Source organism: Vombatus ursinus, unplaced genomic scaffold (assembly GCF_900497805.2).
Source record: "Vombatus ursinus unplaced genomic scaffold, bare-nosed wombat genome assembly UNPS02014802.1, whole genome shotgun sequence".
Taxonomy (NCBI): Eukaryota; Metazoa; Chordata; class Mammalia; order Diprotodontia; family Vombatidae; genus Vombatus; species Vombatus ursinus.
Window position 1 is genome coordinate 22639740 of NW_020954580.1, and position 27022 is coordinate 22666761.

At 34.7% G+C, this 27022-nt stretch overlaps 1 protein-coding gene across 7 annotated transcripts in view; it reads left to right on the plus strand.

Annotated features, from left to right (window-relative positions):
• The window catches only part of RAPH1 (Ras association (RalGDS/AF-6) and pleckstrin homology domains 1), a 131141-nt gene that overhangs the window by 38314 nt on the left and 65805 nt on the right, over positions 1-27022 (plus strand). For all 7 annotated transcript variants that reach the window (XM_027873600.1, XM_027873595.1, XM_027873596.1 and 4 more), the window contains exons 2-4: positions 11023-11142; positions 16130-16235; positions 16949-17454. In XM_027873600.1, the coding sequence (XP_027729401.1) occupies positions 11023-11142; positions 16130-16235; positions 16949-17454 (732 nt within the window). The remainder of the gene's footprint in view (positions 1-11022; positions 11143-16129; positions 16236-16948; positions 17455-27022) is intronic.

A 27022-nucleotide genomic window follows, 5' to 3' on the forward strand; every position in this document is an offset into this window, starting at 1 on the left:
GAATTATGGATTGAATGAAGATCGAAGCATACTATTTCCTCTTTTTTTTTTCTGTTTTGTTTTGTTTCCTCTTTCTTGTGGTTCCCCCTATTGGTTCTAATTCTTCCTTACAACATAACTAATGTGAAAATATGTTTAATAGGAATGTATATGTACAGCCTGTATCAGATTGTGCTCTGTCTTGCAGAGGTAGGTAAGGGAGGAGGGGGAGAAAAATTTAAAACTCAAAGCTTATGGAAATGATTGATGAAAACTAAAAATACTTAATAAAAAAAAGATAAAACAAAATAACAAAAATAAAAAAAAAATTTGGTGATAGTTTGGACCCTATTACTTTTGTGCCAGACCTGTTATAATGATCACCAACAGTTGAGCACTCAACTACAGACTGGTAATTTTTTTCCTTTTTCCCTAACTCTTACTGAAGTACAGATAATAATTGTTTACTGGTAACAGGAAAGGGAGGGAGAAATCATTCCTTATATGTCCCTTTATTTTCCTTGTGGAGAACCTTCTGTATACTTTAAGACAATGATCTCAAAGAAAAATACAAAACTGTCATCATATTATGAAAATATATGAACAAGTGCAGTTAGGTCTAAAAAGGGAGGGATTGGCATGTAATCCTGAGTAGCAACCCGAGGAAAGATATTAAAGTCCCATTTGCTTGCTCCTTCCAGCCTAACCTATCTTCCTCTTACTCTACCATTTTAATTCTTTCCCTCTTATTTTTTTCTTTCTGCTTTTTATTGACCACAATATGTAACTGATGAGTTTTTATTTAATATAATTATATTGTATTAGCTTTATTTTTTAAGAAATAGGTAGCTAAATGTTTTATATTCAATATAGAGCTAGTTTTCTAAGGAAACAACAATCTAAATGAAGTTGGTTTCCCTGGGTGGCCCTGGATGATCTTGTAGGTGAGTGAACCCTCCAAGGGAGTAAACTTTCCAATCTCAGGTCTAGTCCCTGCATTATGCAAGGCTACATAAAATTGAAGTGTCTGCTAACACTAAGTTGCACCTTGGAAGGGATCTTACAAAGAACTTTCTTTTTTAACGATTGAAGTTACTGAGATTTGTGGTTTCCTTATCTCTAAAATGAGGGGATTGAACTAGATGACCTTTTAAGTTCCCCTTTAACTTTAAAAGTCTGTGATTCTGTTTCTCACTTGGAAGATTACAGGAGGTTTCTTGAAGGAATTTACACCTAATCCTGATCTTGCAAGATGGCAAAGAATTTTAACAGAGAGAAGGAGAGCATTCCAGGTGTAGGAGCAAAGGCAGAGAGTCAAGAAAGTCCAAGGTATGCATATAAGAGATCAGGTGTACCAGTTTCAAAGAAGACTAGAGTATATGAAGAGAAGTAAGTAGTATGAGATTGTTGGAAATTTAAGTAAGTTCTGCTATCACTTTTCCCTGTGTGATAAAAACATGAAGGGGAGGTAGTTACTTCCACTAGGCTTTACCCACTTTGTTGGGTCCAAATATTACTAGGGTTTTTTTTTTCCCTATACAAGCCACATAGCATGATACAGGGAAGAACATTATACTTTGGAGTTAGGTTACCTGGGTTTTAACCCTAGCTTTGTTGCTTATTCCTCTTATAAACTTTGAGAAGTTACTTCACATCTCTCTGCCTCAAGATCTGAATTTTAAGACTTGGCTCAAGTGCTTCTTCCTCCAATAAGCTTTCTATAATCCTCTTAGAAGAAAAGAGAATCCAAAGACTTGGAAGGGACCTTTAAGTCATGTAGTCTAACCCCTCATTTTAAATAGGAGGATGTTATGAGCTTCAGCATCTTTATGTGTAAAAAAAGGAGGGCGGATTAAATTAACCCTAAGGTACCTTCTAACTGAGCTTCTCCTGAAAACTAAGGAAATTGAACTAGATGAACTCCTCTTGCACCTTTAAAGCTGTTATCTTATATAAAACCACTCTGAGCCCTAAGAGCTTCTCAGTGTCAAATAGAGCTAACATAAATTGTAATATTAAATAATAGATATTATAAGCTCATGCATTTTTAAAAGACCATTTAAAAACAGCATATAAATCATTCTCTTTGCCTTTAAATCATGCTTATTTGCTTTTCTTCTTTAGCAGTCCAAAATCTAAGCTTTCTCCAAGCAAATCTCTTCTAGCTCTACATTTCTTTGGTTATATTTACCTTTTTTTTTATCAATCTTCCCTAATTACTGCAGGCCCACTGACCTTTACTTTCTTTAAAGTTCTATAGGATTTATGGTCTCTACCACACAACACTTGATTTTATGCTGATTTAAAATGTATAATTCTTTCAGGTCTCTCAAATTATACTATTAACTCACATGCAAGAACTATTATTTCTGATAGCAGTTAGCACATGAGGTAGTTTATTCATTGGTTTCTTTTAATATTATCTAAGAAAATCCTACAGTAACTACAAATTTGGGAACTTTTGAAAGATCATAGGATCCTAGATTTAGAGCTGGCAGAATCTAGTTCAGGAGTAGGAAACTTATGTCCTTAAGGCCACATGAGACCCACTAGGTCTTCAAGTGCAGCCCTTTGAGTCCAACTTTTACAGAACAAATTCTTTTATTAAGGGTATTTGTTCTGTGAAGTTTGGATTCAGTCAAAGGGCTGCACTTGAGGACTCGAGATCTCGAGGCCACAGGTTCCCCACCCCTGATCTAGTCCAACACCCTCATTTCACAATTGAGAAAACTGAGACCAAGAGAGGTTAAATGCCTGTCCTCTTTACCTTCCTAGTTGTGCTTCCCCCAACCTCTCCTCCCCCCCCCCTTTAAATAATAGCAAAATGTTACTCTAAATCTGATTTGTCTCCATTAGGGTAAATCAATCAAGTTAGATATATTTGAAGATTTGTTAAATTTTGTTCACTAGTTCAAGTGTGACTGGAGATCCTAAGGAAAAGCAACACCAGGAAAAACCATACGTTAATAAAATTGCTGTCAGATAGATCACATCTAAGGAAAGAAATACCCAGTGTCTATAATTTGGAAGAATATTCTGCAAATTCATGAATTATACTTTTGTTACCACTTCTCATTTTCTTGACTAATCTTTCATTATTAGTTTTGAGTAAAGTGTCCTACAGTTATTAAAGCCATAAGTAAATTTTAAAAATTTGAAATACTATTTAAATTTGCTATTTGTTTGCATTTCATTTCTTATATTTCAGAACTGGATTCAGATCATTGATTATATGATTTTAAACTACAAGGGACCTCAAATGTCCTCTGGCCCAACCCACTCTTGTTATGGAAACTGAAGTCCAGGGAGATTGAATTACTTGCTTAAGGTCACCCAAGTAGTAAGCATCAGAGGGAGAATTTGAACCCAGATCCTCTGATTCTAGAGGCATTGAACTTTGTTCTGTATCCGGAACAAAGCATAAGGTTCTGTTAATTAAATAACTGAAACAGTATCATCTAAAGATCACTTCAGGTAGGAGTTGAGTAAGGACATTTGGGCAGAGTCACAGCCAACCAGCTGGCCATGTGGGATTTCCTTTCTCCTGGTTGCCAAAGAATAAGTATTAAAATAAATTTTGTCATGAGCCCTGTATGAGAGGGTGCTGCTTTCTTAAGGAGTGTGCATTTTGAAATCTGTTGACTTCCTTAGAACATAAGCTGCCTAGGGGCAGCTAGGTGGCTCAGTGGATAGAGCAGCGGCCCTGGATTCAGGAGGACCTGAGTTCAAATGCGGCCTCAGACACATAACAGTTACTAGCTGCGTGACTGTGGGCAAGTCACTTAACCCCATTGCCTAACCAAAAAAAAAAAAAAAAGAACATAAGCTGCCACATTTAGCAGAGATTAATTAATTGAAAATTAATAGCTTCCCTTCCCTCAAGTTCTTAATCTAACATCCATGAAATAGCTTGTTAGCAGAATGTTATATTTTACCAAAGAGTATTTAGAGATTAAGAAAGAACTTATAACTTAAGAAAGAAACATGATTCATGAATAGAAGATTTCTACTGAAATGCATACTTTGTTTTAAAAATGAAGATCACTTTCAGTTGCTTGTGAAATTTTGCTAACCCTCTTCCCCTACCCATTGATTTTTTGGATTGCTGTCTTTGTGTACCATTTGTCACCATTACTAGTAGTGTATGATACTGGGGAAATTCAGGTTCTGAGGCCAAAAGGCTAATATTGGTTTAATTATTGAGCAAGAAAGAAATCAGAACAACAAGTGTTCTATATTTTAGGGAAAACGCATTGGCTTATAGCTATTGCAATGGATTTTTTTTTTGACAGATTGGGTGGGATCTTTAAGGAATTGACAAATTAAAATTCATTGCAATGCCAGATTTCCTCACCTAAGAGTTTGTGGGAAAAGATTTCCTAATTCCTGATTTCCTAATTCCTAAAAGGCTGCTAATTTTGTGTTTAGAGTAAATAGAAAGTGATTCCAGGTTAGAGGGAGGGAGTAAAGTTTAGAAAAATCAGAATCAGCCTATGGAGAACTAGGCGTGCTGTTTTATACCAGAATTTATCAACAGAAACTGATTTGTTTCCTAGTCTATTTATTGGAAGTATTAGCCATTTTTTTATATAACACTGAAATTCCTTTCCAAAAGGAAAGGAAAGCTAGCAAAAATTTTGTTGTAAAATGTTAAGTAGTGTCTGGGTCACTACATCATTTCCATTTATTCTTTAATCCTCTCATAATACTACATTGTTCCACACAAAGGATACGTTAATAATGATGTTGACTGATCTCTGTAAAGCTACCTAAGCTATTTTTTTTGCTTTTGTTTTTAAATGAACATAAAGGTAGCTGAAAGCCTACAGTAGTGTTTCTTTTCATAGTAATATCTTAGTTTGCAGTACACTTAAGGGCTAGAAATGTAAATATTAATAATTCAAGGAAGAATTGCACTTAAGAATATTTAAACATTAGGTTATTCTTATTTTGTTATGAAGAAGCATGGAAACTACAAGGATTTAGAAGAAAGAGGAAGTTGACAATTTATTAAACCTTCTAGTGAAGGTAGAGAATTAGCATTGTAGATGTTTTTGGTTATTCTTAAACTAGCCTAAGTTATCTGAATACCTAAGCCAAAAGTTCAGAAAGTTTCTTCTTTCCCTTGACTTTTCCAAATAGATTTTTCTGTCTTTGATAGAAGGTAATTAATACATTAAGGTAGTTAATATATTAAGATACAGATTTCTCTTCCTAAGACACAGGCCTGACCCCACTATGCAAAAATTACTTGTAGGATTAAATACATACTCCTTAGACTGGTATTTAAGGTCTTTCACACCAATATCTTTCCAGACTTATGTCATATTACTCAAAAATTCAACAAATAAGTGGCTATTATATGCAAAGTACTGTTCTAAGTAATGGAGCTAAGTGACAAAAATGAAGCAGTTCTGTTCTTTAGAAGCCTTCATTCTATTATACATATTAAATTGTATACAGCATGTACACATTTAAGTGTATACAATGTAATATGAGGTGGGGGTTGGGAAAGGGACTAACTTACTGAAACTTTAAGCAAATTTATTTAATCTCTGGACCTTAGATCCCTTATGTGTAAAATGATGGACTCGGACTAGAATTCAGAGATTCTTAACCTTTTTTTGTGTAATAAAGACCTTTTAGCAGTCTGGTATAGCCTATGAACAATCAGAATAACGTTTTTAAATGCATAAAATATATAGGATTGTAAAGGTTAGTGAAAACAAAAGACATTTTTTTCTATCCAGGTTTACAGACCCCCTGAAATCTACTCATGGACCTCTTTTTGGATTTTGGGGGGAGGGGAGGGGAAGGTTCCATAAGTACCAGGTTAATAAACTTGGGTAAATAACCAACCTAAACCTATAATCTTATTATCCTGTGAATTGAGAGTGAGGAGGAAGGAGAAATCATTGGAGTTAAGCCTTAAAAGAAGATATTAGTCAACAAGTATCAAGCACTTTCTATCTACTAGTTACTGTGCTAGGTACTAGGGATCTAAGTACAAAGAATGAATTCCTCTCTATTCTCAATGAATTTACATTCTAATAGGGGAGACAGCAAGTATATAGAAAAATATATACAGCATAAATCTGAAGTTGGTAAATATGTGCAAGTACAAAGTAGTTACATAGCTGATTTGGTGGCAGAACTACTGGGACAGTCTGTGTCCCTTGATCTCACTGTTCTTTTCATTAAACACACTCTTTTCTTTGGCTAATCTGAACTCATAGGATCATAGGATTTATAACATCGAGTTCAAACCCCTCATTTTTTCAGATGAGAAACTGAGTTAGCTTTTCTCCAAAACTGGTTATTTCTCCTTATTTCTTTATGTTAATGTCCCTATCATCCTTTATCTTCCTTCCCCCAACCCCCATTTAGATCTCATCCTATCTCATGGTTATTTCTGATTTTGACCCTGCCCCTGTTTATCCAGTCTGGAGACCTTAGAGATCAGTATCTCACATTTATCCCCTTCTCTTCTTTCTTGCCATCAACCAGGCTCAGATCCTAATTACCTCTTGCCTAAATCTTTGCAATACCCTCCTGAGCTGTCTCCTTGCCATTACTTTTTCTTTCCTCCTGCCATTGCCTATCCCCCATGCATCCAAACACATTGCCACTAAATTTTCTTTCCTAAAGCTGCAGTCTGATCATGTTAGCCTCTTCCTTTAAACAAAACAAAACAAAACAAAACAAAAACCTCTTCTGTCTAGCTTTCAAGAAATAATTTGGTCCCAGTCTACCTTATCTCCCAATTCTCCCTTACTTTACCCTATATTTCAGTAAAATGACTGTGTGTGTGTGTGTGTGTGTGTGTGTGTGTGTGTATATACACTTTGCATCCTCCCCATCTTTCTTGCATACACAAAGCACTTGATATGTATTAATTGAAAGTTTGTTGAGTGACTATTTAAAATCAGGAATATTTGTCTATAATCAGAAATTTCCATCTATGTGATAGGTTTCATATCTTTCTAGTGCCTGGTGAGACATTTAAAAGGATTCACTCTGTAGCAGTATGCCATATTTGATGTTAATTTTTTAAAGAGTTGCCACCTGTCTTCTTTTTTGTGAGAGTCTATTAGAATTCTATATTGTGCATATTTCTTTCTAAATTAAAATTTAAAATAGCTTCATAAGATCTATCAGTACTCCTAAAAGTATTGTGTAACAGATTTAGAAATACTGAGGTAATTATATAACATTTTTCTTCTTAAATGAGGGATGGGTAGCCTGAAGTTCTTCTTTAGCCTTAGGCAGGGATTTCCCTAATGAGATAACTGCATTTACATATACATACATACATCATACAGGTACATGTATTATGTACATACATATACTATGTAATTACTGAGGAAACTTGGAGAATATTCTCTGTTTAGATCATGTGACAGTTTGTATTCCTGGCATTGTCTAGGTTCATTTAAGCAGAATTAGTATTTAGAAATTTGTAGTCTTATACATGGTACAGTGATGGTGCATTTCCTATGAATTGAACAATAATTTGTATTTATGATCAGCCAGATTCCTTAGACTCTGACATTTTAGCAATATTGTCATTTAATAGTAATTAATATATGTATACATATATTAAGAAATAGTTTTATTTTTAAATTCTTTCCTTAATACCATTATAAATAACTATCTGAAAGAAAGATTACACTAGATCCTTGACACAGCAATGTCAGTGGTGGCTGTGACTTTAAAATATGTTCACTTTTTAATTTTTTACTACTTTGGAATCTATCTCTCTATCTATGTTTTAATGAAATACAAAATATATCTACTCTTTGTACTTTAGTATTCTGGCAAATATCACAGTTCAATATGATTACATTTGTCTCAGTTCAATATACAGACTTTGATTGAATACAGTTGAAATATACCTGAAAAGACTGTGCAAATTCTGTTTTGGTAAATGATCTTATTTTAGATTCAGGGGAGGAAAACATTTTAAAGAAACTTGCAGTATGTCCTTTTGTAAAGTGATACTTATTCCTTAATTTATCCATGTAGCAAGTTCATATTCTTTTATAGTTTTCTTAAAATTTAAGAGACAAACTGGTACTACCAATCATAATTTACTCAGTATTTCTTCAAAGGATTTATCCTTCTGGGACCATCTTTCACTAATGCAGTTCTTTACTTAGTTGATGGTCCTGAAGAGCTAGTATAGCCAAAAATATTATTCACTAGATATATAGTTAGTTTGTCCCTGGGTTTGTACACAAAGCCTTTTGAGCTTAGCAGAACCTGACAAAGCTTGTGCTATGATGAAGCACAATGAAGGACTTTGTGGTGGTCATGCTACATGACTATTTTAATTTTATGATTAATTAAATGGTAGGATGGTGCTTGCTTTCAAACCATTACGTTCTCAAGTTTGTGCCTAAAATGAGTTACTTTATGTGGATCAGAAAGTGTCTCTCTTTTTACCCCAGACCTCTAATTTTGCCAACCCAGATTCTTCCTCTTCAGAAACATAAATTATGTGATTTTTCTCAGTAAAGCAAGGTATGATTCTGCTTCTCCAACCAATGTATCAGGACACACTAGTGCATTGTGAAAATCTAAATATTGCAGTAAACTGAGCTTTTCCCACTACATAGGTTCAACTTGCCCACCTTCATAGACTGGCATTGAGATTCCCTGTCCATTTTGTAACACTGCCCCTCTAATCAGTAAATAAAACTTTTAAAATTTTGCCTACTCCTAGTGTCGAGGTTTAGAAGTTTAGGGATGCTGGGACCCCAAAATCACAACAACAAATTTATGTTATCTAACCTACACTGCACCATCACTACAACAAGGCAATCATTTTAGCCCTTCGTTACCCAAATGAATTTGACACAAGCCTTCTCACAGCCAAAGAGAAGGTTTATTAGAACATCCGCCATATTGGCCAGACTCTTAAGGAAAATAAGCATTTGTATCACTAATGCAAGCAGGCTAGATCTTAAGAATCTGAGCCCTTGGCTAGACTCTTAATGAATCTGAGCATCTTAATGGAGACAGGATGACTCTTATAACAGAAAGACTGTGGGAGGGATCCAGGAGTGGCCAAGGAGTCTGGGGTGTCTGGAGGAAGGGTCTAAGGAGAATCTGGATGGGAGTGGCCAGTAAGCTGGAATGAACAGAATGCCAGGGACCTGGAAGAATAGAATCTAGATAGGATTAAGGATAGGAAGTGGCAGTCCCCTGTTCAGGTAACTGAACAAAATTGGGAGATTGGGCACAGCCACAATAAGGCCAGTTGAGTGGATTACAGCCTCAGGCAAACACCAGAGATTTGGGAAAAATCCAGGGATTTTATTTTTTGGGGTCAAGATCCCAAAAGCATGGTCTTTTCCTTTTAGGGGTTCAGATCCCATCCCCATCGTTCACAATTATCATGCTTGGACATTTTAGTAGGAGGTAGCTAATCCAGGTTTACTTCTGGACAGCCAAGTTGCCATTAATTCTTTTGTTTCTTTGTTGCTTTATCAGTCATAGATATAATTTCATGAGGTCTAACCTATCTTCTCCATTAATGACTTTCCAATTTAGTATTTTATCAGATCACTTAGAAATACTAGACTTTGTCAGACATCATTCTGATCTTGTTTTCTTCGGGTGTACTATGAGAAATCCACATTTTGAAATGTATTGTGAAATAGAAGTGGTTGAAAAACTCTTAGATTTTAGCATCATTAAACAGGAATAAGTTTACATTAGGTGATAATTATTGTGAAGGACATTAGCAATAATTCAAAATAATTTTATGTTACAACCACAGCAGAATGTCTAAATAAATTCTTTAGTTATTCCCTTTTTCTATTCTCTAAATAAATCAGAATTATTAACTAATTATAATGCCTTGTTTATGCACATTATTTAGGAAGAAATTCCTTTTATCAAAGTATTTTTTTTTAAAGGCAACTGTGTTAAGTGACTTGCCCAGGGTCACACAGCTAGTAACTGTCAAGTGTGTTTTGGTCTGAGGTCAGATTTGAACTCAGGTCCTCCTGACTTCAGGGATGGTGCTCTATCCACTAAGCCACCTAGCTGCCCTCGAAGATAATGAATTTTGTTTTGCCTTTTTTTTTTTGAGGCAATTGGGTTAAGTGACTTGCCCAGGGTCACACAGCTAGTAAGTGTCAAGTGTCTGGCCTAAGGCTGGATTTGAACTCTGGTACTCTATCCACTATGCCACCTAGCAGCCTATTAAAGTATTTGTAACAAAGTTGTAGCAATACATATATATGTGTGTGTATATATATATATATATACATACATATATATATACATATACATATTCAAAGGTTTTAAAATTTTATTACTTTTCCCTTTCATTTAGAGGGGCTGTTGTGAAGTGAAAAGATTATATAGAAGATTTTTTAAAGGGTAGAAGGTGAAGTTAGGGTAAAGTAGGAGAAGAAAGTTTGAAAGAAAAACTAGGATATTTTTGAAATCTAGTAAATGGTCATTGAAGCAAGGCATGCTATTTTGACCCTGCCTTCGCAATTGCTTATACAACTGTATCTCTATAGCTGTTTTGGAGTCTTAACAGGTTAAATAAAATAATGACTTGCCTATTTGAGGTATTCTGAAGCTGTTTATTTTCTTCCTGTTTTGGAGATGGACCTGGGTCTTCTAGGGGGGAGAAATTTATCTAGAAAGAAATCAGAATGTTAAAGCCAGAGAGAGATTAAGAATGTGAGAAACAGATAGATATGGTCACTTAGTGAAGGTCACACACAGTGTTGGAGAGCTCATGTTAGGACTCAGTTCTTCTGACTCCCATTCTAGCATTTTTCACTACCATGTAATAAAATACAGTCTGCTGATTGGTGGGAATGCTCTGGGAACAATAGTAGATTTTTGACTGTCATTTCAAATTCTTGGATTTTCATACCAAATAGCTTATTTCTAATTTGCCCGTTTTGTTTGATTCAATATACTTAAAACTTATATACTGAATGTGTGTGATGTTTAAGAATAAAGTTGTTAGAAATTTGTAATTGTAATTACTAAGGTAAATTTCTTATATTTCAGATGGAGCAGTTATCAGATGAAGAACTTGACCATGGTGCTGAGGAAGACAGTGACAAAGAAGATCAGGATCTGGACAAAATGTTTGGGGCTTGGCTTGGGGAGCTAGACAAACTTACACAGGTCAGAAATAGTTTATGAGAAAATGGTTAAGGATTTGAAAGTATCATGTATTAATTTAGTCTTTAAGGATTATGTGAGCTGAAAACTGAAATAAAATAGAAATATTACACAAAAGGAGAAAAAAATATACTAAAAAAAGGACATAAATAGTAACTTTAGGAAATGTGATTTTATGTGGTAATTTTGAATATTTTAAAATCAGTATAAAATATTTAGGTGTAGAAAATGACAAAGGGAAATAAGCACTTAATGAAACTTCTGTATGATCACATTTTAATAATTTTTAAAAGCTTGTAGTTTAGGATTTCACAGCTTGAGCAAATCCACTCAGATCCAAGCCAAATGACAAAAAAATTATGCATCATTTTATTTAATAATATTGTCTTTTCTTACATATTTCCAAACTTTATCTAACTTTAGTTGGTATCTAACTTATTAATTTAGACCACTAACAATAGTTTTTTCCTATAGTTTGCTTTTACTGGGTGTCTGGATTTAAAGAAGAATGAGATTTCTTTTGTTATTTTTTTGGAAGAGGTTGAAGATGGTATTTGATTTCTATTGTCCAAGAAGTTTTACTTTAAAGATTCTTTCTTTTTTCTAAAAAGAAACTGACAAATATAATGCTGACTCTGAGATACAGGTGGACACTGTTCACTACTTTACAATGATGAATTTTACATTAATGGTTAATATATTTTACAGAATAAAAGAGCTAGTGAGCATTTTATTTTATTAGTTTCACAGCTAGTGAGAAATTTAAAGATCCCATATAAATATTTTCTGTTCACTTTTGTAAGTTTTTGTACCCCATTATCACAGTTAATCTAAAAAGTTTAGTAAAGTAGGAGCTTATTTTTTAAATAACTAAAACTAATATAATAGACAAACCATTGCATAGTGTATAGAGGAAAACCAACTGGCTAGTATCAAAAAATGAACAAAAAATTCACAGCAAATGAAGAATAAAAGAAATTTATTAATTATCTTACCAACTGTGTCCCAACAAAACTAGTTAAATGAAATGGATGGATATTTCCAAAAATAAAAAATGCCCAAATTATCACAAGAAATAGAGAATTTAAATAACCCAATGTCAGAAAAAGAAATTGAATAACACATGAATGAATTCTCAGCAGGGAAAAGAAAGCACAAGATGAACAAGTGAATTCTTTCAAATATTCAAAGAAAAATTCCAATATTTACACAAACTATTCACCAAAAAAGGAAAGAGATTCTGATCAAATCCCTCCTGTGATACAAATTTAGCTTTGATATCTAAAATAGGAAGATGTAAAACAGAGAGAAAACTATAGGCCAATAGCCATGATGAAGATTGGCATGAACCTTTTAAGTAAAATGTTAGCAAAGGGGTAGAATAACATATCAAACAGATCATAAACTACGACCAGACTGGATTTATACCAGCAATTCAGGGTTGTTTCAAAATTAAGAAAATTGTAAACATAATAGACCATATCAATAACAAAAACAACAAAAATCATATGGTTATATCAGTAGATCAAGAAAAAGCTTTCTGATAAACTACAATATTCATTTCTATTTAAAAATCAACAACACCACTACAAAGCAGGAACAAGTGGATCTTTTCTTAATAGGAAAAATCATCTGTCTACAACCATAAGTTGTATTAGGGTTAGGGTTAGGGTTAGGGCTAGGGCTAAAGAGAATAAATTGATCAAAGGTGTCCTGGTCAATTCCCCTAGACACTCATATGTAATGAGAATAAACTAGAATTCTTTCCAGTAAGAGCACAGGTAAGGCGTAGTTGTCCATTATCATCACTGCTATTTGTTGTAGTAAGAAAAAGAAATTAAGTACATAAGTATAGGGAGAGAGGAAAGAAAATATCACTTTCTGCTGATATGATTTACTTAGAAGTCCCTAGAGAATCAGTTAAAATTTGATTGAAATTATTGATAAATTCAACAAAGTTGAGCACATATGTGTGTATATGAATATATGTATATAACATAAATCCACATAAGTCATCAGCATTTCTATATATTACCAACAAAACTCAGCAAGAAGTTAAAGAAAGATTCCATTTAAAATAACTGTAGAATGTATAATCTACCCTGCAGAATGCATAAATATAAATATAACTATGTATATGTGTATAAAATATGTATAAATAAATATAGAGAGAGAGAGAGATCATAGTATGTATAAATAAATAAGGACATAGAGGTAGCAAGTGGTCAAACAAGGATATAAATTCAGGGTCTTTGACTTAAGCAGATTTTCTGCTGTATTATGCTGCCAATAGTTAAGGGCCTATTGCTTCATTGTTAATACTTTTCATTATTATTGCATTTAACATATTCTCTATTCAAGCAAAACTCTTCATTGTATTCTAGTGGCTTTACTTGCTTGTTATCATCTGATTTCAGGAAGAGGGGAGAAAGGGGAGGGCTGGGTATTTTAATTTCTGGTGATTTTGTAAAACAAAGTCAGTAGGTTGGAACCTCCTGGGGGTCACTATACCTTGAGGTTTAAGGGTACTTACTCTAGGTACTTACTCTTAAAACTGTAAATCACGAACTCTCAGTATTATATTTATTTTTAATAGTTAGCCAGTAACTACAAACAGTTCCAAGCAAGGGCATTTCCTGAGATGTCATTACAAGAACTAGTAAACTATAGTTGAAAAAAAAATCATTCTCCATATTAACATGGGACAGTCTGTCTCACAACTACATGCAGCATTGATGGGGAAAATAGGAATATATTTAAAGTACTCTGATAGAACACAGGTGACTAAGGCAAATTGCATTTATGGCGGTGCAAGACTCTAATGTCCTTTTAATTCTCATGGTATCTTCGTGCTTCATGCATGTTTCCAGGGCAAGTTTCTCAGCTGGCTCCCTGGGCCTATTAACACAACTCAACTCCTTATGACCAGGCCTAACTTTTCCTTCTCAGTTTACAGAGCTCCTCCTGTCTTGTGCCTCTATTCACTGGATCTGCTCAGTGTTTGAGTGTCTTGAGGGTAGATATCCTGCCCATTGGAGTTGGTGGGAGGAGAGAGAAATCTCTTCCCCCTTACTTACCTTTCCCTCCCTTTATTTTTCTCTCCCTATCCCCTTCCCTTACCCTCAAGGAACAATTCCCTTTCAAGAACTGAGTGGTTTTTCTTATATAGATGGCTCTCTTTTCTGTTGTAAGAAGTCACACTTAGAGACCTGTACTGCCTATCAATTTTTTAAGAACTACTAAGGACACAACCAATAGCTAACTACCTTATAATTTTGATCACAGAACTTCTTCACAACTCATAGATGGGTAGTAAGTTCTAAGTTCTTCTTTACACTCATACTTTGTCTCTATTATTTGCTCCTTAACTTATGTGGTTTTTCAACTGGGCTAAAGAGAATAAATTGATCAAAGGTGTCCTGGTCAATTCCCCTAGACTCTCAATTATATTTGTTAAATAGTGACATTTATTTATAAAGGGAAAAGATTTCTCAATGAATTTGAATATATATCCCTCATACTCAAGTGGATCTTTGAACTCATCAATTTGGGAGTTCTCTCTAACAGCATAGATCTTAACAGTATCTGCCCATCCTGTGTGATTCTTGTCCATAACTTCCCAAAAGTTGTTCACAAGGAGTTCACCCAAAGGGATGGAGGCCTTCCTTGATCTCTCCCAACACCACAAGATTTAGGTCACTTTGGCTGGCCCTCTGTCATCCCTCTTTCTCTGCATAGGACCAACCTACCTTTTTCTGTCATATAATTCTTTGATGACCTCTTTTACTCCTGTTTTTTTAGTCCCTTACTGTATGCTACATCCTACTCATACCCACTGTACCATTCTATATAATGTTTATTATCATTAGTTGTTGTTCCATGTCTTGTTTGCATACAGCAAGATAAAATGTAATTTTTTTAAAATGGGACCTTTGCTGTAATGGGAAGCTTATGGTCAGTAAAAATATTTTATAATTTCCAGAAAGCAATCTAGCCTCCCCCCCACCCTTCCTCCTTTTCAATTCTGGGCCCAGCTCATAGTCCATATGTGTTGCCTATCCTAGGTATACATACTGTTTTACAAGTTCTAGGGTGTCTCTTCACCCACATTGAAATCTGGACTGTCTTTGTCATTCAGTCTTTCTTTGTAGGTAAACTATTACAGATCTCTTCCAGGATGCTTTCTGATGTGTCATCTGCAACAAAGAATCCCCATGCAGAGGGAATCCCTTGAGGACCTGTATTCTGTGCTGGATCTCCTTTTATCACTGGCAAATACTTTTGGTGAACATATTTCTCCCTTGTATCAGAACACTGAACAGACTTACATCTTTCAGGGATTCGAATGGTCTGATTTATGAACAGAAAACTCCTTCTATAATCCTTACATATGGATAGGAAATACCTTGAGCAATGCATCTTCCTCATAAGTGTTATATTTAGTATAATTCAGTAATGTGTGTCATATGTTAAAATTGCATCACCTTTATACCAAACAATGCATCTAGTTGGGTCTTAATAAAACATTTGTTGAGTTGCATGTGAGTGAAGCTAAAGACACTTACTAGCTGTGTAGCCTTGGGCAAGTCACTTAGCCCTGTTTGCCTCAATTTCCTCAACTATAAAATAAACTTCAGAAGGAAATGGCAAACCACTCCAGTATCATTGCAAAGAAAACTGCAAATCGGGTCATAAAGAGTCAGACACAACTGAAAACGACTCAACAACAACAAAATTAAAATGATCCTAAATTATAATTTTTTTTTAAAGTGAAAGATTTCAGGAACTTTTAAAAATCATTTTAAAACAATGAATAGGCTATTGCTTATCTGAACTGTATTTTCTTTAAATATATTTTGGTATGCTGCTTAAGCAGAGGGAGAGTTTTGCTCATGTTTGACATAACTGAAGCAATCACTAATTTTGCATGTAATACATAATTTACTTTATTTTTTTTCTGACTTTTTTGTTTTGTTTACCTGTTTTAAAGAGTTTGGATACTGACAAGCCAACACAACCAGTAAAAAGATCTCCTCTTCGCCAGGAAACAAACATTGCCAATTTTTCTTATCGTTTCTCCATGTACAATTTGAATGGTAAGTAAAGACTGAAAAATAAAATTTGAAGTATTTTGCTTAGTTGCATGACGCTAAAATTAGATAGCCAGTAACAAGAGGTGAATAATATGTATATGTGTTTTGACTCAGTTATATTTTCCTGGTTACAAATTGATTATTTAATAATTAGTATGGTTTAGATTAGATTTAGATTAGAAAAGTTTTCTACCTCAAAATAAATTAACAGAACTAAACTTTTTTTAGTTATTTTCCAGGAAATTTATTAAATATCTGAATACAGGTACAATATAGAAGTCTCCAATTGTGCTATTTCTTAAAACTATGTGAAAAGGCCAATAAAATTAATACCAATCATTATTTTTCTTGGTTGTTTTAGTTTAATTATCTAGTGCTTTACTTTTTTTAGATTCTGTACTGTCCTTTCACTCTTCATTTTCCTATTCTCTTCCCTGTTACCATTTCAGTGCATATTGGTATTCTACCAAACTTTATATTATTATGATATTATTTAACTGTGAATAGTTGAGATCTGAATGTATATGTTTTTGTTATTTTTAAAAATACATTACAGATGCTTTATGTGTTCTAAATCCAATAGAATGAAATATTTTGGTTTCCTCTTGAATTTATTACATGGAACACACTTACTGTGAAGGAAAGGGAATAATGAAATGCAGAAACAATAATTAAACCCATACGAGAACCCTGATGTGTATTATTGTTTGTTGCAGAAGCCCTGAATCAGGGAGAAACTGTGGATTTGGATGCCCTGATGGCTGATCTTTGCTCTATTGAGCAGGAACTCAGTAGCATTGGGTCTGGAAACAGTAAGCGTCAAACTACAGAAACAAAAGCTGCTCTGAAATTACCTGCTGGCCGACATACCTTGAAACATGGCACCCTGAAAGGATCGTCCTCTTCATCTAATAGGATAACTAAGCCTTCACCTGCCAACTACTCCTTGGATGACATTACTGCACAATTAGAACAGGCTTCTCTCAGCATGGATGAAGCTGCTCAGCAGTCAATAATGGAAGATGCCAAGCCTACAGTGATTAATCAGCACAGGAGAACAGCATCAGCAGGTACTGTAAGTGATGCTGAAGGACGCTCTATTAGCAATTCATCTCGTTCAAGCATCACTTCTGCGGCTTCCAGCATGGATTCTCTGGATATTGATAAGATGACACGTCCTCAAGAACTAGATCTGACACATCAGGGGCAACCAGTGACTGAGGTAAGTATATAATAAAGTTACCAAGTGTTTATAATATTGGGTTTCTGATATTACATAAGGAGAAGGCAATAGTAAATAGGAATAATAGTTATTTCTTGTCTCGAGTCTTTACATTAACTTAAAACTTGTGAATAGTGTCCTACAAATTAATTTTTAAATTATAAACTCTGTAGTGAATAGTATAAATGGATAAGTAATACTACCGCTCACCTATGCTTCAAGACAGATAATGAAGAATGTTTTTGTCTTAGTATACTTATTCTTGAGGCCATGCTCAAGCTTTCCAGCAAGAATTTCGGGTGATGTTATTTGAATGTAAATTTTTTTTAGTTGATAGTAAATGACTTCATAAATTCACATGAAAACATCATAATGTTTTATATTTAACATGTGTTCGATTTAAAGTAGCACTCTAGAGAAAAAAATCTTCAAAGTTGATGTCCTCCTATCTATGAAATCACAAGTTTATACTAAAAAAGATTTCTACTCATTGGGTAGTCCCTTACTCCCCCATCTCCTGTTCCTTTTTTATTAGACTTGTTCTTGATCTTGTTCTATAACCTTATCTTAGGCTTTCCTGCGAGAATGTATGTTTATCCAATGTAAACATGCACATTTATATCTTTTTACTTTTAACTTTAAGCAGGTCATTTTTACTTTAGGGTAGTTTAAGTGACAATAGCCTTTAAGGAGGCTACCTACTTCCCCGCATATATTATTAAAAAGAGATACTGGTCCTGCTATATTGTAACTACTGTCTCCTGCCTTACCAAAAACTATCCTAGTGAACCTTACTACTGCAAATTCATTTATTTAGGAACATCAGCACTGGAATATGTGTCTGACCCCTCCTGTTAGCTTTATTCCCTACTTTCTGTGAATAAGTTGTTCTTATTTAAAAGCTGTAAAATGAACAAAATTCACCTTTTGACCGATCTGCAGAAATGCCTCTTGAATTTCATCTTACTTTGAAAAAACATGTGTAGATAATCTTTGACAAAGAAAAGAATTACATAACAAATGATCTCATAAAAACAGTTTCTGATGTGTCTAGTTGTGTTTACTCCTCTTCTTACCCTCATGTAATAATTTCTTCAGAGGTAGCCCTCTACTCTTCCAAACAAGATACCAATAAGATAATGGTTAATTTCAGGGTCTTTTTCCTACTTCAAATGGTGATATGTTCTTAAGAAGGTATTTTCTACTTTCTCAAGAAATTGAATTCCAGAATTGTGGTAGTACCTTGCTATATTTTGAAGGAGAAATAATGTAACAAAGAAAATAGAGAGTAACCCGCAATATAAAATGCATGGGGAGGATAAACTATATCCCCCAGGTACTGAATCAAGTACTGAAAAAACTTAGAGATATGATTACTAAGCCATTGTCCACTGTTTGAGAAATTGTGGAGAACAGAAGATTAGAGATTGACACATGGCCCAGTTTTCAAAATGTGAGAGGGGAGAAAGAAGGCAAGTAGTTTTTGGACTATAGAACTATTGTTGAACCATGGCAAAATTCTAGAATTAATTTTAAAAATGCATGGTTATAAGTACTACTTGGGAAACAAAAAAAAAGTAATCATTTCAAGCATTCAGCATAAGTTCACTGAGAACATCGTGCCAAACTAACCTTATTTCTTGCTTTGATAGGATTTTCACACTAATAAATCCAGGAAATGATGTAGACTTAGGGTATCTGAATTTTAGCAAGACTTTTAAGAGCTTTTCATGATACCCCTGTGAACAAGATATAGAAACGTAGGCTGGATGATAGGGCAATTATGTATATTCATAGTTTATCATCATCACTGTCTCTAAAAGTTGTCAGTTAATGGCTCAGTGTATTGAAATTAACCTGGAGGTGGGTCTTCAGTGGCATTCTACTGGGCTGTGTCCTCAGCCCTGTTCTTAATATTATTTATATCAGTGGCTCAAACAAAGACTTAGAATGTATATGTATTTAAATGTGTAGATCACAAACATAAGCATAACTAAGACCCTGCATTATCTTTTCCAATTGATACAGTGTTTCATTTCAACAACCATTAAATCCATAGTGTAAAGCAAGATAAATCAAGATGAAGTTTAGTAGAAGCAAATGTCTTGAACTTAAGTTAAAAATAAATAAGCCACACTACAAGATTGTAGAGATTTAATTTAAAAGTTGATATGTCAAAGAGTTGTGGTTTTATTTGGTTGCCAACTTAAAAGTATTATGTGGCTGCCCAAAAAGCTAGTGTAGTTTTAGATGGCATTAATAGGAGTATAATGTTGGGGCAAGGGAGTATGTAATTGTGTTAACATACCCTGAACTGGTCAGATGACATCTGGAGTACTGGTTTCAGTTCTGAACAACATGCTTTAAGAGTTTGTGACACACTTGAGCATGTCCAAGGAGTAGCTGCTGGGTTGGTAAGGACATGCTGAGCCATGTGAAGTTTGGTTGAAGAAACAAAGTATATTTTTTTAAAATATTCTGAAAAACAGAATTGAAGGTGATAGGATTTCAAATATTTGAAGATAGCTGCCATGTGGAATAGGGATTTGAATTATTCTGGGTAGCTCCAGGACAGAAATCTGTGTTAGAAGCTACAAAGTGGCAAATTTAGGGCCAGTATAAAGAAGATAATCTTAATAGCTGGAGCTGTCCAGAAGTAGCTGCCTCAGTAAGTAATAAGTACAGGCTTCCTTTCAGTGTAGGAGTTTGGAACAAGTTGCTAATATTAGCTAATATTTTACTGCCATTATACCACTAAGGAGTGATAATGGAATCCAATGTTTTCTTGATTTCTTCTGTCATACTCCCTACTCATTGTGTGGAAGAAAGGTAGTTAGGATTGGGGAATAAGAGAGAAAAAGTAGAAAGGTTGTAATAAACTAGTTTTATTCAATTAGATTATTTTCATCATGTCTGTTAACACGGTAAAACAAAGGTTTCCTCACTTGAAATTCCCTATCCTCATTGAGTCATTGGCCTGAAACCTCCCTACTTTCTCCCCCCCATCCCACCCAAATAAAACAAACAAAATCCCACTTTGCTGAAGCAAAATATAGATACAATACATTTGAAGATGCCATTTGGCACCTGGCAATATAATTTTTTTTTCTGTTTGTAATCTCTTAAGCTAACAAGTGTCAAGTAGCAGTTTCTCTAAATTGACACTGTGCTAAATGCAGAAGGGTATAATAGAAGTGCAAAATATGGTGTTAGAGAGTAAACTACTGTGATTTTCCTGACTTAGATCTGTGTCCAGCAAATAATAAATGAATTTGGTTTTGTTTCAAATTAAATATGTTTGTATTAAGTAACTTGAAGTGAGAGCATCTTTAATCTCTGCTCTTTTTTTTGCCCAAGAGTCAGTCAGTTGGCATATGCTAACCATCTACTATGTGCTTGGCATTGTACTCAATGCTGGGGATACAAAGAAAGGCAAAAAAAAAAAAGCCCCCACTTTCAAGGAGCTCTTATTCTAATGGGAAGGACAACATTCAAACAACTGTAAATAAGATATAAGCTGGATAAACTGCGGATAATCTCAGAAGAAAGGCATTAAGATTTAAAAGGACTTGAGAAGAGTTTCTTGTGAATGTAGGATGTTAACTGAGACTTCAAGGAAGCCAAGGAAGCCTGAAGATGAGGAGGAGGGGAGAGTGTCACAGGTATGGGGAACTGCTAGCAAAAAGGTTCCGAGTCAGGAGAATATGGTATCATGTGCAAAAGACAGCAAGGAGGTAGTGTGAACTGGCGTAGGTACATGGAGTGAGCACCATCCCCACCTTAGGGTGTATATGTGCCTTTTCAGAGTATACTAAATTTAATACAAATTATTCATTTTGCTTTTAAATTTAATTGTGGTACAAATAAATAGAAATGCTTTTTAAGACTTGTTCAAACAAACTTTGTCTAAGAAAATTTTTTAAATTTAAGACTATACTTGCAAATACATTTAAACAATCACAAGTATAATACTTCCATTAAATGAACTATATCTTTCCAGTGATCTTAATCTTATATAGTTGGTCACTGTTTGCTAGTATTAAAGTATCTTAATTCCATCAGTAATATTTGTGAGGCTGCTATCTACATCCTTATCTAGATTTTTTTTTCATTAAAGTAGTGCTGTTCCCACTACAGATTTTTTGCTGTCTGATACTGAATTCTCTGTAGTGTGATCTCTTTGCTGTTGCTTAAACCACAAGTATTCTTTATTTTTCCATTATTTGTATTAGGGATATTTATTAAAATTTTTAAATTCCAAGTAGATTTAGCCTAGGTCAGTCACTTTTATATCAGTAGATCCTAATATTCCATATTTTTATCAGTGAATGAAAGATTTATTTGATTGGAAAGAAATTTAATAAAATATTCACAATTAACATATTGTTAAAGTATAATTTCTGTATAATTATTTTAATTTAAAATTTTTTATTTTGAACTTAACAAATATCCCCAAAATGAACACTTCCACATACCCAGTAGAATATGAGGATTATATATGAAATCATGAATCCCTATTGTTTACATCCTTGCTTTTAAAAAAAAAAAAAAAACACATTCAGCCTGTTACTTTCAGAACTGTCCTGCTGGTCTGTGCTTCCTTTTGAATTTAATTCCATAATATTCTGTGCACTTTTAAAAATGTTTCAAGAGCCTGCCTCTTTTTTCTTTTCTTTCTTTCTTTTTTTTTTTTTTGCCTTCACCATTGCTACCCTTCTTTCTAATCCTTCCCCTTACCCATTAAAAATAGGGTGGGAAAACCTTTATAACAAATAAATACATTCAAGGAAAACAAATCCACAGTGGTCCAATCCAAAAATGTATACTCCCTCACCTTGAGTCCGTTACCTCTGTCAGGAAGGAAGTGGATAACATGATTCATCACAGATCCTCTAGAAAGTCATTGTTGTGATCAGAGTTCTTAAGTCTTTCAAAGTAGTTTTTCTTTACTGCATTTTTTTTTTTATTGTATGAATTGTTCTCCTGGTTCTGTTTACTACATTTTGTATCAGTTCCTACTTCCCAGGATTCTCTGAAATTGTTTCTTTGATCATTTCTTACACTGTAATAATTATATTTATAAACTTCATTTTATTCAGGCATTCTCCAACTGATGTTTATCCTCTTAGTTTCCAATTCTTTTTTTTCTTCCCCCCTTTAAATCACCTCTTCATGATCAGGATTTTTTTTTTTAATTTTGGATTCTTCCCTTCCTGATATTGTCCTCCCTTTTAACCATACCATTCTTCCTCTATTTTTACCAGCTTGCCTTTTGAATTTAATGTATTTCTACAGCAGACTTTTGTGTGTGTGTTCAACTTCCCCTTGTCCTTTCAGATAAGAATGAGGTTCTTCTGATGACTGCACCCTTAATTAATCAATCAGTAAACATTTATTAAGCACCTACATTGTGCCAGGCTCTATGCTAAGTGCTGGAGATTTTTTAAAGAAGAATAAAAAACAGGCTTTGCCTTCAAGGAGCTTACAGTCTTAACAGGGTAAACAATATGCAAACAAATATATATAAAACAAGCTATATATGGTATAAATAGGAAATAATTAACAGAGGGAAGGCGGTAAAATTAAGAGAAGTTGGGAACGGTTTCCTGTAGAAGATGAAATTTTAGTTGGGACTTAAAGGAAACAAGTAGGTAGAGATGAGTAGGGAGATCATTCCAGGGATATGAGATAGCCAGAGAAAATGCCTGGAACTGAGAGATAGAGTATCTTGTTTATGGAACAGCAAGGAAACCAGTGTCACTGGATCAAAGGGTATGCATCTGGGAGTAAAGTGTAAGAAGACTGGAAAGGCAGAAGGGGACTAGGTTATGAAGGGCTTTGAACTCCAAATGGAGGATTTTGTATTTGATCCTGGAAGCAAGTTTATTGAATAGTGGGATGACATGGTTAGACTTGTACTTTAGGAAATTCACTTTAGTGACTGAATGAAAGCTCCATTAGAATGGGGAGAGACTTTAGGCAGGCAGATCCACAAGTAGACTATTGCAATAGTCCATGTGTAAGATGATGAAGGCCTTCACTAGAATGATGGAAGTATCAGAGGAAAGAAGGGCATGTATTCAAGAGATGTTGCAAAGGTGAAATCAACAGACCTTGGCAAAAGCTTGGAGTGAGAAATAGTGAGAAGTTTAGGATAACTCCCAGGTTGTGAGCCTGAGGGATTGGGAGGGGTGGTGAAGCTCTTCACAGTAATAGGAAAGGTAGGAGTTAGGCAGGGTTTGGGGGGAAAGAAAGAAAATGAGTTCCATTAAGATGTCTACTAAATATCCTGTTCTAGATGTCTGAGAGGCAATTGGAAATGCTGAAGTTGAAGGTCAATGGAGAGGTTGGGGCAGGATAGATAGATTTGAGATTCATAAGCAGAGATGGCAATTAAAATCTCTGGGAGCTGATGAGATCATCCAGTGAAGTAGTATAGAGGGAAAAGAGGAAAGAGCCCACAATTATATGTAATGATAGTTTTCAACATTCTTTTTCTTTTATAAGATTTTGAGTTCCAAATTTTTCTCCCTCCCTTCCACCCCCTTCCCAAAATGGCTAGCGATCTGATTTTGTTTATACATGTACAATCATGTTAAACATATTTCCACATTAATCACATTGTGAAAGAAACAGAATAAAAGGGAAAAATAATGTGCTTCAATCTTCATTCAGACTCCATCAGTTCTTTTTTCTCTGGATGTGGATAGCATTTTCCATCATGAGTCTTTTAAGCCTAACTTTTTTGTCTTTTGGGATGTTATATTCCAACATCTCTCATTTATAGTAGAAGCTGATTGGTCTTATTTGATCCTGACTGTGGTGCCTTGGTACTTGAACTACTTTGGCTATGACAAAAGCCAAAGATTATTCTTTTTGAGGTTCCTTTCAGAAGGTTAGTGGTAGATTCTTTCTTTTCATTTTGCACTCTGTTTTTAATTGATCTGTACAGTTTTTATTTATGATTTCTTGAAATAGAAGGTTCAGGCTTTTTTTAATCATGTTTTTCTAGGTCAGTTTTTATATCATATTCCTTAAAGTTTCTTCTGTTTTTCAGTTTTTTAATATTTCTTGCTCACATGGCATTCATTTATGGTGGTCATTGATTTCTCTTTGATCTATTCTACTTTTGAAGGTATCTATTACTTAAGTAAGGTAAGCATATTTTGTTCTAAGCCACTTATTTTTGTTTCATTCTCAACCTTAGAAATTTTTATTTCACTCATATCTTTTTCATTTCTTCTAGATATTCATATAAGCCCTGTGGGAAAGTATCTCTGTATCTATTATAATTCTTTATAGTGGTCTGAATCTTCTTGTGTTTATCCATTTTTCCAGCCTTAGTTCATGAATTCGGGCTAGTCTCCAGCTCCATATGTACTGATGGTGGGCCCTGCTCAACTTGGATCTGGGTTGCCTGGCTTCCTGAGCTGAGTGTCTCACGTCCTTAGAGCCCTGGGTCTGGGGTCTGCTGCCCTTGGCCTCATAGCTCACAGACACTCTCAGTGACTGCCAGGTCTGAACATTCAGCCCAACCCTTTTTTCCCCAGGATGCCCTCAGATCTGGCTCTTTACAATACAGAAGTGTCTCTGGTCCCTCTGGAACATGGCTATTTTTTTTTTGCCTATTCTGACACTGACTTTTCTGGCAGCTTTTCCTGTTGACTGTGGGATTCTGGATGACTTCTCATGCAGTCGAAAAGTCACTTAATATAGTTTCTTTTGGGGCTTCTTGATCATTATTTACTCTGGTGCGATTATCAGATTACTAGGTTTTTGTTGGAGTAAGTTCTGTTGGGGAGCTAAGCTTTCTGATTTCATTCAGGTAGGCAAGCAGGCATCTTGGCAAAGGAAATCTTTCTGATACTCCTAGTACCCATTTAAATTTTTTTTTAAAGTTAAAAGATAATTGCACAATATGTACCTCATTTTTAATACTTTAGAAACCTTTAGATCAAGGGTTTTTGTGTACTATTGCCTCTTTGACAATCTGGTAAAGTCTGTGGACTCCCTCAGTTATGTTTTTAAATGCATAGAATGAAATATGTAGAATTAACAAAGGAAAGCAATTGTATTGAAGTACAGTTATCAAAATTTGTTTCTTAAAAAGTAAGTTCTTGGACTCCAGTTTAAGAACCCCTGGTAGATTAACCTAAAGTGTTGTACTTTAATAGTGATTGCATCTGGAGTATCATAAGGAAGCTATTTGTAGTTAGCTTAGGCAGTGGATGAATTAAGTTCTTTTCTCCCATTTAAAAAGTCTTTCTCCTTCTTCACCCCACCCCAAAACAAGAATAATCACTTCAATATAACTTTCTGAATATATGCCATTCTAACTTGAAGAGTTGGGGAAGGATAATTGGAGGCAGCTAGGTGGCTCAGTGGAGAGAGTGCTAGGCCTAGAATCAGGAAGACCTGAGTTCAAACCCGGCCTCATATATTTATTAGCTATGTGTATTAGCTGGGCAAGTCATTTAACATCTGTTTGCCTCAATGCACTGGAGAAGGAAATGGGAAACCATTCCAGATCTTTGCCAAGAAAACCTCATGGACAGTATTGTCTATGGGGTCCTGAAATGTCAGACACAACAAATTGGGTTAGATGACAATTAGTGGTTAATATCCTGCAGAAAATGTTTTTTTTTATATTTTGGTTTGCAAATGAGCTATGAATAATCATACAGTTATTGTGTTAAGTTCATTACTTTATTTCTAAGATATAAAATGAGGACTGGAATTTTAGAACCATAAATCTTTTTTATGGTCCTCAAATTTCTTAATGTATTTCATTATAGTAAAAAAAAAAAAAAAAAACTTAGAATCTTCTACAATTTTCCCTTTCCTATGCATTAGTCTGCCAAGAGAAACTTGCGACTTTTTTGTGTGCACCTTCATTTTGACGATCTTTTTGCCCCTAGAGGATTTTGAGGGCTTAGCAAAGGAAGCCTTAGGACAACAACGATACCAGAGAAGATAGAAGGGACAATCAGGTCTTCAGTCATAAAGGGCAACTAAAGCAGTGACCAAATCCAAGCTAGAGATAGCAGACAGCATAGGGGATCTAGTGAACTTTCATTTTGATAACCACAGGGACATATTTGGGATTTTGACACGTCACATGTACCCAAATTATACAAAATAAACAAATAAATGGAAACAGAACTAGAACTCTCTCATCAGCCTAATTATGCCCATGATTCTCTAATCTCTATATCCCGCTTAATCTCTCTCCAGAGCTCCAGGCTCATATTATTAGTAGCCCCTTGGAAGAGTACAATGTGCAAGACACTCCGTTAGGTGGAAAGGGCACAGATTTTTAATTATTTTTAGAAGAGGCCACAATCTCTGCCCTTAATTTAATGATCTAATGGGGTTGCTGCAACATATCACAGGAAGTTGTGCAATAGGTGACACCTACAAACTTCCTGAAGCCAAGTACCCTGCCGTGGAGTAATGATCTCTCACTGAACCTTTTGTCAGGAAGACCTCTGCTTCCAGAAAGTGAAAAGGCACTATGTTTGGGTTTTTGTTGGTTTGCTTTTTGTTTTTAAACTCACTGCTTATTTTG